The sequence below is a fragment of the Piliocolobus tephrosceles genome, chromosome 8 (genome assembly GCF_002776525.5).
Source record: "Piliocolobus tephrosceles isolate RC106 chromosome 8, ASM277652v3, whole genome shotgun sequence".
Classification (NCBI taxonomy): Eukaryota; Metazoa; Chordata; class Mammalia; order Primates; family Cercopithecidae; genus Piliocolobus; species Piliocolobus tephrosceles.
In genome coordinates this window covers 32,527,359-32,540,977 of record NC_045441.1, presented here as the reverse complement: position 1 = coordinate 32,540,977, position 13,619 = coordinate 32,527,359, and the positions used below count along the sequence as shown (strand labels likewise).

Genomic DNA, 13,619 nt, shown 5'->3' with positions numbered 1-13,619 from the left:
GGAGGCTGAGGTAGGCAGATTGCTTGAGGTCAGGAGTTCGAGACCAGCTTGGCCAACACGGTGAAACCTTGTCTCTACTAAAAATACAAAACTTAGCTGGGCATGGTGGCACGTGGCTATAACCAGCTATTCAGGAGGCTGAGGCACAAGAATCACTTTACAGGGTGATGCCATGGGCAGGGCGGAGTGTCTGGGGTTTTTTGGGAGCCTCCAATCCCTAACAGTTTTGCAGAACACTAATATCTATGGACTCTAAAATGGACTTCATTTAAAGAAACCCACAGATCATTAATGGACAAAAACATGAATCAATATGTATTGTGGCATTCCAATCCTAGCACTGTGGAAGAGCATCAAGTACAATGTTTTTGAAGACCATAGCCTATCATCATTATGCATTCAAGATCTGAGTTTGAATAACCTCATCAAGACTTAGATCTTCTTCAAAAGCTTCAAGTCTCATCTGCATTAAAGCTCTCCATTGAACCCTCTCACAAAAGTACAAGCTTAAAGGGAGTAAAATTCATTAATACATTCCATTTGATATCCCTTCTTCTGACTTCTCTTCAATTTCCTTGGCCTCTGGGGCTTTTTATATTGCTTATGTTCCTTTAGAGCCAAAGTGACAGTGCTTTCCAAAAAAAAGTGTGTTCTGTGGCCATAAGTTTACATTGATAGAGAAGCATAAATTTAGCATGATGAATTTAGAATTAGGTCTTTTATGGTATTCTGTAAAAAGTTGAATTAACAATAAGAAAATGAGGATGAAGCAGTAAAAATATTTTGGGTTAGATTATACTCTCAGAAGCTATATGGTTTAGAGAAAAGGGCCTCCAACCTAAAAGTTAATAGTTCTTATTTTGTCTCTGCTTTGTACTAGGTATATGGTAACTGAGAAAGTCACTTAACTTCTCTGAATCTTAACTTCACTATCTATAAAGTGTAGCTGATATTTCCCCCTCCATACCTTACAGAGTCCTTGTGAGGAACAAGTGAAACAATGTACAAAAAGACATATAAAATGTATAGTACAGGCCGGGCGCAGTGGCTCAAGCCTGTAATCCCAGCACTTAGGGAGGCCGAGACGGGCGGATCAAGAGGTCAGGAGATCGAGACCATCCTGGCTACCATGGTGAAACCCCGTCTCTACTAAAAAATACAAAAAAACTAGCTGGGCGAGGTGGCGGGCGCCTATAGTCCCAGCTACTCGGGAGGCTGAGGCAGGAGAATGGCGTAAACCCAGGAGGCGGAGCTTGCAGTGAGCCGAGATCCGGCCACTGCACTCCAGCCTGGGCGACAGAGCAAGACTCTGTCTCAAAAAAAAAAAAAAAAAAAAAAAAGTACAGTGCAGACAAAGGGTCCTGTTACATAGTTGCAAGTCATTCCCTCAGATCTTGGGCCTAGGAAGGTAGATGATTTAAGCTCATTAAAAGCATGTACCATGTCCAGGCTGGATACATGGTAACAAGGCTATGTTAACATTTTTTTTCTCTGAGTTGAGTACCTAAAATACCACATGGGCTAATTCTAAGAAGGAGCACCAGTATCTATTTCCCTAAAATTATAGCTTAGCATTGTTAATGCTCTAGAGCAGTTATGCATTGTAATATATTAGTGATTTGTGAAATATTTTTACTAAAACGTGACCAGCATTTTTCCTTAAATGAAAGAATGTAGAACATTTCACAATGCATCCCACGTGATAAGAGCAAAAAAAATTTTTTTAGTTATATGTGTGTGTGTGAATGTGTGTGTACTTGGTCATCAAATAAAAAGTACTTTTTCTTCCGGGGGGGGGGGGAAGAATTGCTTTAGCCCCGGAAGGTGGAGGTTGCAGTGAGCCGGGATTGCTCCTGTGTGACACAGTGAGACTTTTTCAAAAAATTAAAAAATTAAAATTACTCTTATCAAAATAATTCTTTTAAACATAGCTTTGTGGGTTTCTTTTTAAGTATCATTCATGCATCCAAAAAAAAAAAAAAAGGAAAAACAAGTGAAATAAATAAACTAGTTTGTTCAGGTATTCCTAAAGTTTCTTTCCATTCAGAGCCCAACACTGAGTCATTGATGTCTACACAATATCATCCTCTGTGTCTTCTAAAACAATGGTAATGTGGCAATTCTTAGAGTCCTCTACTAGTGTGTCTGGAGTTTTCTTTCAAGACATCAATACCTATTCTGCAAAGGCCTATGATACACAATCTATTTGCACGTCTTCCAGCAAAAAAAAAAAAAAAAAAAAAAAATGACCCAGCCTTACCAAGTTGAGGGTAGGTGGTACCTTCCTTTCTCGGGCTATGAAGAGTTTGGTTGCTTGACATAGAATTAGGAAATTCCAGTCCTTCCTCCAACAACAAATATTTGCTTCACTAGTATGAAATTTACTCTTCACTGTCCTGTTTCTGTGCCTGTGTTCATGAAAGCTTTTCTTTTCAGTGCTAAATCACACTATCTTTTTGAAAATATTTTTAAAACAATTGAACTCAACAAATACAGTACCAGCAATGCACTTACCTCATAATGAACTGCCATGATCCAGTTTACTCATATAGATAGTGACAACTAAGTGAAGGTAACCTGGCTGACAGCTATTGTAAGAAGCATCCCAATTTCAGAGATGTGAACATTTGAAAAAATATTCATCTTGAAGTAGATGAATATGGCATTATCTTACTTCCAAGTTCTCTTTATTTTTATTTTTAGTTTTTTTGAGACAGGGTCTCACTCTATTGCCCAGGCTGGAGTGCACTGGCACCATCTCAGCTCACTGCAACCTCTGCCTACCGAGTTCAAGCAATTCTGGTGCTTCACCCTCCAGAGTAGCTGGGATTGATTACAGGCACGCATCACCATGCCCAGCTAATTTTTGTATTTGTAGTAGAGATGAATTTCACTATGCTGGCCAGGCTGGTCTCGAACTCCTGACCTCAAGTGATCCTCCTGCCTCAGCCTGGGCAAAGTGCTGGGATTACAGGCGTGAGCCACCACGCCCAGCCCCAAGTTTCTTTAAAGAGTAATTACTATCTTTATAATCAGAAGTTAAACTTTTTTTTGAGAAACTAAACCAAGTATTATGCAGCCACTGAAAATTAGTTTTTAAAGACTACAGAACAACAGGAGAAAATGTCATGATACAACATTACAGGAAAAGGGCAAGAAAAAAGCAGAGTATAAAATTTGATGCACTACATGATGACAGCAATCTGAAACATATACACATCAAAGGCACTGAAAAGAAATCCACAAAAATGTGAACCACAATTACATGAATGGGTAGAGAATATATATACATACATATTTCTAGAAGACTACTTTAACATTTGTTGCCACCCAGGAGGGGAACTGGATGGCACACATTCCAGCAAGAGAAAATGACCCACTTTAGATGACTATAGATGACTTTTTTTAAAACTGAATTTTGGGAGTATTTTCCAAATTTTCTTTAATTTTCTTTATTTTTATTTTTTGAGACAGGATTTTGCTCTGTCACACAGGCTGGAGTACAGTGGCACCATCTCGGTTCACTGCAACCTCCATCTCCTGGGTTCAAGTGATTTTTATGCCTCAGTCTCCCGAGTAGCTGGGATTACAGGCACGTACCACTATGCCCGACTAATGTTTATATATTTAGGAGAGACAGGGTTTTGCCATGTTGGCCAGGCTTGTCTCAAACTCCTGGCCTCAACTGATCCATCGGCCTCGGCCTCCCAAAGTGCTGAGATTACAGGTATGAGCCACCCTGCTCAGCCAGGTATTTTCCAAATTTTCTTTAAAGTACATGTATTGCAAAGTATATGTGTTAAATATGTATTGATACTATAGTTTGGATCTGTGTTCCCGTCCAAAACTCTTGTCAAATGGTAATCTCCAATGTTGAGGGTGAGGCCTGGGGGCTAGTGATTGGTTTAGGATCATCCACTTGGTATTATCCTCTTCTCACAAGATCTGATTGTTTAAAAGTGTGTCACGGGCCGGGTGCAGTGGTTCACACCTGTAATCCCAGCACTTTGGGAGGCCAAGGCAGGCAGATCACGAGGTCAGGAGATCAAGACCATCCTAGCTAACATGGCGAAACCCCATCTCTATTAAGAATACAAAAAATTAGCCAGGCGTGGTGGTGGGCGCCTGTAGTCCCAGCTACTAGGGGAGGCTGAGGCCAGAGAATGGCATGAACCCAGGGGGCGAGGCTTGCAGTGAGCCAAGGTCGCGCCACTGCACTCTAGCCTGGGCGACAGAGCAAGACTCTGTCTCACAAAAAAAAAAAAAAAAAATGTGTCATGGCCTGGCATGGTGGCTCATGCCTGTAATCCCAGCACTTCGGGAGGCCCAAGTGGGTGGATCACTTGAGCTCAGGTGTTCAAGACCAGCCTGGGCAACATGGTAAAACCCTGTCTCTACTAAAAAGACAAAAAAAAGTAGTCAGGTGTGGTGGCACACACTATAATTCCAGTTACTCCAGAGGCTGAGACATGAGAATCACTTGAATCAGAGACATGAGAATCACTTGAGCCAGGGAGACCGAGGCTGCCAGTGAGCAGAAATTGCACCACTGCACTCCAGCCTGGGTGACAGAGTGAGACCTTGTCTCAAAAATAAATAAATAAATAAATAAAAGTGTGGAGAACCTCCCCTTGTTTTCTCTCTTGCTCCTATTCTGGCCATGTAACATGCCTGCTCTGCTCCCTGTTTGCCTTCCACCATGAGTGTAAGTTTCCCCTCCTCTGAGGCAGAGCAGACACTAGTGCCATGCTTCTTATACAGCCTGAGGAACTGTGAGCTAATTAAAACTCTTTTCTTCCTAAATTATCTCATCTCGGGTTTTTTTGTTTTTGTTTTTGTTTTTGACATAGGGTCTCACTTTGTCACCCAGGTTGGAGTGTAGGGGCATGATATTGGCTCACTGCAACCTCCACTTCCCAGGCTCAAGTGATCCTTCCACCTCAGTCACCTGAGTAGCTGGGAACATAGGCACACGCCACCCACCATGCCTGCTAGGATTACAGGCATGAGCCACCTCATCCAGCCTTCAGCTCTTTCTTTTCTTTCTCTCTTTCTCTCTTTCTCTCTTTCTCTCTTTCCTTTCTTTCCTTTCTTTCCTTTCTTTCCTTCCTTCCTTCCTTCCTTCCTTCCTTCCTTCCTTCCTTCCTTCCTTTCCTTTCTCTCTCTCTCTCTCTCTCTCTTTCTTTCTTTTGAGACAGAGTCTTACTCTATTGCCCAGGCTGGAGTGCAGTGGCATGATCTCAGCTCACTGCAACCTCTGCCCCCGGGGTTCAAGCAATTCTCCTGCCTCAGCCTCCCAAGTAGCCAGGATTACAGGCGCCTGCCACCACACCCAGCTAATTTTTGTATTTTTAGTAGATGTGGGGTTTCACCATGTTGACCAGGACCTGACCTCAGATGAGCTGTCTGCCTCGGCCTCCCAAAATGCTGGGATTACAGACATGAGCCACCTTATCCGGCCAGGTATTTCCTAATAGCAATGTAAGAATGGACTAATACACATATCAAAGAGAAAAAAAAAATTAAAAAATTGAACTGCTGCCACATACAACCCTGTCACACCTGCAATCCCAGCACTTTGGGAGGCTGAGGTGGGAGGATTGCATGAGCCTAGGAGTTTGAGACCAGCCTTGGCAACGTGGTGAAATCCGCTCTCTACAAAAATTTTAAAATTAGCCAGATGTGGTGGCAGGCACCTGTAGTCCCAGCTACTGGGAAAGCTAAGTGGGAGGACTGCTTGAACCCAGGAGGTCAAGGCTATAGTGAGCTATGATTAAGCCACTGCACTCCAGCCTGGGTAATAGAGCAAGACCCTGTCTCAAAAAACTAACTAACTAACTAGCTAACTAACTAAACTAGCTAAATAAATAAAAAGTGCATCTAAAAACATTCAATTTGAAACATTCATTTGAAAACATATTTTTAAAGGGTTGAAGTTGGTTAGAAAGAGCTGTGGATTGGAAACTTAAGGGGGAAGCTAGTAGACACCACACACCTGGCTCAGGCTCGCATATTGCTGGCTACCTGCTCAGCACCCATCCGCCTTCCCCCTTTCTGAAGGACTCCTATTCAGTTCTGGTCAACTCACTCTCAGCTCCAGGTCTAAGGGTAACCAGACTCCTTGCCACTCATTGGTTTAGGAATGAGCATGAGACATAATTCATAACAAGACAAAGGAAAAAAAAAAAGATCTGCTGGGCTTTCTGAGAACATTCTCATCAGTTCTTCTGGAAGCAATTGTCTCTATTACTCCCAGATGTCCAGCAGGCTGTGTCCCAGAGCCATTCAGCCCAGAGTGACACAGAAACAGACCAGGAGAGGGGGACTGAGTTGCTCCCAAGGTCCTGCCACAGGACCTCCAATTCCGTGCACAAGGGCAGCTCAGCTTCTGTCACTTGTAGCCAAGACATCCTAACTAGTGGTGGCCCAATGGTGCCATCTCACCACTGCAGGCTTGACACACTTTTGAGTGCTCACCCCAGGACTTGCTACATAATTTGCAGGGCCTTGTGCATGTGAAAACGTAGGGTCTCTAGTTCAATAATTATTAAGAATTTCCTGATGGTGACAGCAGAGCATAAAACCAAAGGCAGAGTCCATCCAAGCCTGGGGCCCTGTGAGACTGAATGCATCACACACACATGAAGCCAGTCCTGACCTTGATTCTTGTTTTGTTTTTAAGACAGGGTCACACTGGGGTTGCCCAGGCTGGAGTGCAGTGGTGAGGCTCACTACAGCCTTGACCTCCTAGGCTCAGGTGATTCTCCCACCTTAGCCTCCTGAGTAGCTGGGATTACAGGTGTGTGTCACTGCGCTCAGCTCATTTTTTTAAAATTTACTTTCATTTTTTTTAGATGGAGTCTTGCTCTGTCACCCAGGCTGGAGTGCAGTGGCGCAATGTCAGCTCACTGCAACCTCCACCTCCCGGGTTCAAGCAATTCTCCTGCCTCAGCCTCCCGAGTAGCTGGGGTTACAGGCGTGCACCACCACGCCCAGCTAATTTTTTTGTATTTTTATTACAGAGGGGTTTCAGTACATTGGCCAGGCTGGTCTCAAACTCCTGACCTTAAATGATCCACCTGTCTTGGTCTCCCAAAGTGCTATGATTACAGGCATGAGCCACCTCACCTGGCCATTTTTAAATTTTTAGTAGAGATGGAATTTTGCTGTGTTGCTCTGTTGGTCTCAAACTCCTAGACTCAAGCAATCCACCCGCCTTGGCCTCCCAGAGTGCTGGGATATAGGCGTGGGCCACTGCATCCAGCCTGTCCTTGATTCTTATCAAGGAAAAGTTCTCCCTGGCCTTATGACTTCAATTACCTTGGATCTATAGTTGACATTTCATGCTCAAGGTCCAAACTTGTTTTTCCAAACCCTCTCTTTTATAAATCTTATCAGCCTACACATTTGAATATGTAGGCTCAAACCTTTACTCCTTATCTCTCCTACCCTCCTCCCTGCCTTCAAAACTTCTGATTCCCCATCCTAGACAATAACACCACCATCCACTAAGTGACCCATTTTGTACACCTCCTTGTTTCACTTTCACCACATCCTCTCCTCAAGTCCTGTCAATTCCACTTCTGCAATGTGGTCCAGGCACTGCTCTGGCCTAGCATCCATTCCATGGTCATTAATTTGGGCAAAGCTGCTGCTGAACCTTCACAATAGCCTCTAGTCTCCCTCTGTCCCACTTCAGGCCGCACTGCCGCCAGAAGGATCTTTTTATAACACAGATCTCAGCACGTCATTCACCTGCTTCAAAGTCCTAGGATGACAGATGACCCCTTTCAGAGAATAACTCATTAAAATTCTCTCTTTTAGACAGCTATTTAAAAAGAAGAATCATAATCTCAGAGATCCTGTTATTCCACCTCTGGCAATCAAACCCAGTAATGTGAATTAAGGAAAAGGCTCATTGTACAATGATGGTTGATCTGGTTTGGATATTTGTCCCCTCCAAATCTCATGCTGAAATGTGATTGCCAGTGTTGGAGGTGGGGCCTGGTGGGAGGTGTCTGGGTCATGGGGGCAGATTCCTCATGAATGGCTTGGTGCCCCCCCCCCCAACAATAATCCGTGAGTGCTCACTCTATTAGTTCATGCGAAATCTGGGTGTTTAAAAGAGCTGGCATCTCTCTCACTCCCTCTCTTAACAGGTGACACGTCTGCTTCTCCTTTGCTTTCCGCCATGATTGTAAGCTCCCTGAGGCCTTCTTCTGTACAAGAAGCAGATGCTGGCACTATGCTTCTTGTACAGCCTGCAGAACTGAGAGCCAAATAAACCTCTTTTCTTTATTAATTACCCAGCCTCAGATATTCCTTTATAGCAACACAAAACAGACTAATACAAAGTTCATAGCAGCAAATAGTGAAGAATTTCTAACAAGAGCAGCTAACTCATATTGAGTGCTTGGTATACCAGCAAGCATGTGCTAAACACATTTCATAGCATTTAATTCTCAAAACAACTCTGTAAACATGTAGGACTGGGAGGCTAGGAATGATTAAGTGCCTTGCCCAAGATCCCACTATAAGTGACCTCACATTCTCTAACCCAGGTCTGTCTGACACCCAAGTTCATACTTTTACCTACTACAGTTTTACCTACTACAGGTAATGACTAAATAAGTTACTAGTCACGTACTTGTGGAAAGTTAATGTTAAAAATTAGTTACAGAACTGGACATGGTGTCTCATGTTGTAATTGCACCACTTTAGGAGGTAGAGGCAAGAGGATCGCTTAAGCCCAGGAGTATGAGACCAGCCTGGGCAACACAGCGAGACACTGTCTCTACAAAAAATGAACAATTGGCTGGGCATGGTGGCATGTAGTCCCAGCTACCCAGGAAGCTGAGGAGGGAGGATCACTTGAACCTGGAAGGTTGAGGCTGCAGTGAGCCATGATTGTGCCACTGTACTCCAGCCTGGGCGACAGAGCAAGACTGTCTCAAAAAAAAAAAAAAAAAAAGTTATAAATACTATTTCACAACATGCTTACATTTACTATTATGTGAATAAGGGGAATACAAAATGCAGGATAATTGTGTTTTTTTTTTTTTTTTTTTTTTTTTTTTTGTTGTGGTTCTCGAGGCTGTGTCTCACTCTGTCGCCCAAGCTGGAGTGCAGTGGCCGGATCTCAGCTCACTGCAAGCTCCACCTTTCGGGTTTACGCCATTCTCCTGCCTCAGCCTCCCGAGTAGCTTGGGACTACAGGCACACGCCACCTCACCCGGCTAGTTTTTTGTATTTTTTTTAGTAGAGATGGGGTTTCACCGTGTTAGCCAGGATGGTCTCGATCTCCTGACCTCGTGATCCGCCCGCCTCGGCCTCCCAAAGTGCTGGGATTACAGGCTTGAGCCACCGCGCCCGGCCGATAATTGTTTCAAATATAGAAAAAACTGAACATAGGTATGCTAAAATGTTAACAAATAGTAAAGTGATAGAATTAGAAATACTTCTTTGTTCTACTGTTGTGCATTTTCCAAATTCTAGTGAATGCATTAAACCTTCATGGACTCCCTCTTACCTACAGGATAAAAATCAGTTACTTCAGCACTGCCCCTAAGGACCACCCGAGTCCACACCATCTGCCCTTCAGCTTCTCCCCTATCCTGTCAGTCCTCCAGGCCTCGTGGTCTCCCCGTTGCCGGGAAAGCCTTTTTCCCTCTTCCCCACCTGCCGAGTTCCTACTCCTCCCTTAGGACCCAGCTTCATCCTGGATACCCTTCTGGATACCCATCCAGCCCTTCTGGATAACCTAGAGGAGCAAGCCTGCCTTACTCCGGGGACTCAGCTACCCGCTTGTCCAGGAGCCTGCAGGTGGCCCCACGGCGCCCCGCCCGCGTGACGCAGCCCACGTGGTCACGGCCCGGCCCCGCCCCGCGCTCGCGCAATCCCCTTCTCAGGCTGCGTTCGCTTTTCAGGCTGCGCGGGTGTCTGTTCGGCCACCTTCCTAGGCAGGTGTATCCGCGACTCGCGGAGCCTCCGTCACCTTTCACTTCACGGCAGCGGCGCCCCGCCCACACCTCGACGCTTCGGACACCCAAAGAGTCGGAGGGTGGGAAAGTGCGTACCTTCTGGATCCGCTTTAGCGCCATCCTACGCCGCTGCCGGGGACCCGGGCGGCCCGGCCAGGGCTGCCTGAGGCGGCCGGCTGCCGGGTCAGCCGCCACCGAGCTGCACGCCGGGAGCCGCCGCCTGCGCTTGCGCGCGCGGGGCACTGTGGGGCCGTCGTCGCCGCGTGCCGAGCGTCCTGGCGCGGCCGAGGGGAAGCCGCGGGGCTGCCCCGGTTACGCTGGCCACCCGCACCTGGTCCTGTGGTTTCGACCACAGGTCAGCAAGGCCCCGGAGAGGCCAGCGAAGAGGAGGGGCTCGTTGGCTTTACGGAGACGCGCGGAGCACCCTCAAGGTGCCAAACGCTCGCTTGCTCCCTGTTCCTACATCCTGGGCGTCTTCCCAGGCTGTCATATAACTCCTGAGAATAGTGGTTCTTAACTCTGTAAGTATACATGCTCTTGTACGCCTTATGGCTGGATGCGTTACAGCCATTTCCATGTAGATGTCTGTGCATACGTGCACACGCACAACTCTCCGCAGTTTTGGAGATCTCCGTGTTCAGTCGTACCTCACGTGATCTTGCACTGCCAATGTTGAGAACCAATGCCTTAGACTATGCATCTCCCAAACTTCATTACCTGTCTCCTTCCTGTTTTCCTAAGACTTGGCAGGCGTCTAGGTCAGAGGTGTTTAAACTGAGGGTTATGAACTATTTAGTGTGTCACGAAATCAATTTAATAGGTTGCAACCAACATTAAAAAAAAAAAAAAAAAAGCCAGACGAGGTGACTCACGCCTACAATCCCAGCACTTTGGGAGGCTGAGGCAGGCGGATCACTTGAGGTCAGGAGTTCGAGACCAGCCTGGCCAACATGGTGAAACCCCGTCTGTACTAAAAATACAGAAATTAGCTGGGCATAGTAACGTATGCCTCTAATCCCAGCTACTTGAGAGGCTACTTGAGAATCACTTGAACCCAGGAGGCAGAGGTTGCAGTGAGCCGAGATCGCGCCACTGCACTCCAGCCTGGGCAACAGAGCTAGACTGTGTCTCAAAAATAATAAAAAATAAAAATAAAAAAGAGAATAAAATGTCAGTGCCTTTCACGCAGTAAAGGTAAGAATTGTGGAAGTTTTGTTGCTGTGTATATGTAGATGATATTTAATCTTCAGACTGAGACATGTTTGAGCATGAAAGTAGCTGTTAATATAATTACTCTGGGACCAAAGCTGTAATCTAGGATTGTCTCCAGCCAGCCAGGACACATGGTCACCTCTATGTTTGTACTCAGTCAGGAAATAAAATGTATTATAGACATTTCAATGGTTGCCCAGCTTTGTCCCTGGCTTTCATGCTCCTATTCCCCCAATCTGTCCTCCACACAACTTCATAAACTGTCTGAAATACAAAGCTTACCACACTGCATCCTTACCCAGAACTCTTCAAGGAAGCCCTGTGGCCTATAGCATCACATTCACTGTCATTCAGGGGCCTTCAAAACCCAGGATCCTCAGCCAGGCACAGTGACTCACGCCTGTAATCCCAGCACTTTGGGAGATTGACGTGGGTGGATCCCTTAGTCCAGGAGTTCTAGATCATCCTGGGCAACATGGTGAAACCCCGTCTCTACAAAAAATACAAAACTTAGCTGGGCATGGTGGTGTGCACCTGTAGTTCCAGCTACTTGGGAGGCTGAGGTGGGAGGATCACTTGAGCCCGGGAGATCAAGGCTGCAGTGAGTTGTGATGGCACCACTGCACTCCAGGCTGGGAGACAGAGCAAGACCCAGTCTCAAAAAAACAAAAACTCAAAACAAAATCAAGTATCCTCCAGCTTTACCTTCTCCTTACTACCTCCAGCCCACCTGACTATCAAGTGTTTCCATCACCACAGCATCTACATTCCTTGACTAGAGCATTCACCTTCCAAAGCCAGCTCAAGCATCACCCATTGAATGGCCCAGGTCAAGCGCTTCCCCTTGGTGTCAAACATTTACAACAGAAATTTTTGTTAGTCCATGGACCATCCACCCTCCTACATTATTGACATGGCCTTCCCTCCCCATAAAACAAGTGATTCTAGATTTTATAAATGTTTATGTATTTGTGTAAGAACATATAAATGATTATTTATGTGCTAAGAATATATATGGTGGTTTTGAAGTGTCAAATCTCAAAAAGTATTTTTGGATGGTAGGTTTACTAATGTGTTAATTTCTAAAATTTCTACAGAGAATTTGCATCATTTGTATGATTCAGAAAAAAAAGAAACATAGGATAGAAAATGAAAAATTCTGTTTCTACTCCCTGTTGGTAGTTTAGTGCATAGTTTTCTAAACTTTTTAGTATGCTTATATGTAATGTTTCATTTTCAACATTGAAATAATTTTAGATGTGCAGAAATGTTGCAAGAATAATACACAATTGGTCAGGTGCAGTGGCTTATGCCTGTAATCACAGCACTTTGGGAGGTCGAGGCAGGTGAATTGCTTGAGGCCAGGAGTTCAAGCTTAGCCTGGCCAACATGGTGAGACCCCATCTCTACAAAAAATACAAAATTTAGCCAGGTGTGGTCGCGTGCGCCTGTAGTCCCAGCTACTTGGGAGGCTCAGGGACAAGAATTGTTTAAACCCAGGAGGCAGAGGTTGCAGGGAGCTGAGATTGCACCACTGCACTTCAACCTGGGCAATGGTGAGACTGTGTCTCAAAAAAAAAAGAATAATACACAGAAGATTTTTAAATGGATAATTTTGACTACACGAAAGTTTACAACTTTTGTCAAGCAACACCAACTAGAAACCAAAAAGACAGCACACAGAATGCGAGACAATGTTTGAAATAATATCTCACTACAGTCTAAGATCCAGAATATATTAAGAACATTTAGAACTCAATAAAAAAGACAAATAACCCAATTAAAAACTGGGCAAAAGATGTGAATAGAAATTTCTTCAAAGAAGATACTCAACTGGGCAATAAGCACATTTTAAAAAATCAGGCTGGGCGTGGTGGCTGAGGCCTGTAATCTCAACACTTTGGGAAGCTGAGGTTGGAGGATTGTTTGAGGCCAGGAATTTGAGACCAGATTGGGCAACATAGCGAACCCCTGACTACAGAAAAATTTAAAAGTTAGCCGAATGTGGTGGTGTACATCTGAGGGCCCAGCGACTCAGGAGGTTGAGGTGTGATTATTGCTTGATTCCAGGAATTTGAGGCTGCAGGGAGCTGTGATTGAGCCACTGTACTTCAGCCCAGGAGACAGAGCAAGACCCTGTTTCTTTAAAAACAAAAAAAAAAAGGCTGGGCACAGTGACTCACACCTGTAATCCCAGCACTTTGGGGGGCCAAGGAAGGCAGATCACGAGGTCAGGAATTTGAGACCAACCTGGCCAATATGGTGAAACCCCATCTCTACTAAAAATACAAAAATCAGCTAGGCGTGGTGGTGCATGCCTGTAATCTCAGCTACTTAGGAGGCTGAAGCAGGAGAATCGCTTGAACCTGGGAGACAGAGGTTGCAATGAGCCGAGATTGTGCCACTGCACTTCAGCGACCTGGGCAA

The 13,619-nt window shown here is 45.1% G+C and overlaps 2 protein-coding genes across 8 annotated transcripts in view; one reads left to right on the top strand and one right to left on the bottom strand.

The window, feature by feature from the left end:
- Positions 1–10,255, bottom strand: part of UBE2D4 (ubiquitin conjugating enzyme E2 D4 (putative)) — a 38,464-nt gene extending 28,209 nt beyond the window's left edge. For all 7 annotated transcript variants that reach the window (XM_023226471.2, XM_023226474.2, XM_023226469.2 and 4 more), the window contains exon 1: positions 10,077–10,255. In XM_023226471.2, the coding sequence (XP_023082239.1) occupies positions 10,077–10,100 (24 nt within the window). In that variant the 5' untranslated portion in view covers positions 10,101–10,255. The remainder of the gene's footprint in view (positions 1–10,076) is intronic.
- The window catches only part of LOC111552304 (up-regulator of cell proliferation), a 48,179-nt gene continuing 44,455 nt past the window's right edge, over positions 9,896–13,619 (top strand). The window contains exon 1 of the mRNA XM_023226457.2: positions 9,896–10,501. The gene's annotated coding sequence lies outside the window, so the exon portion shown is untranslated. The remainder of the gene's footprint in view (positions 10,502–13,619) is intronic.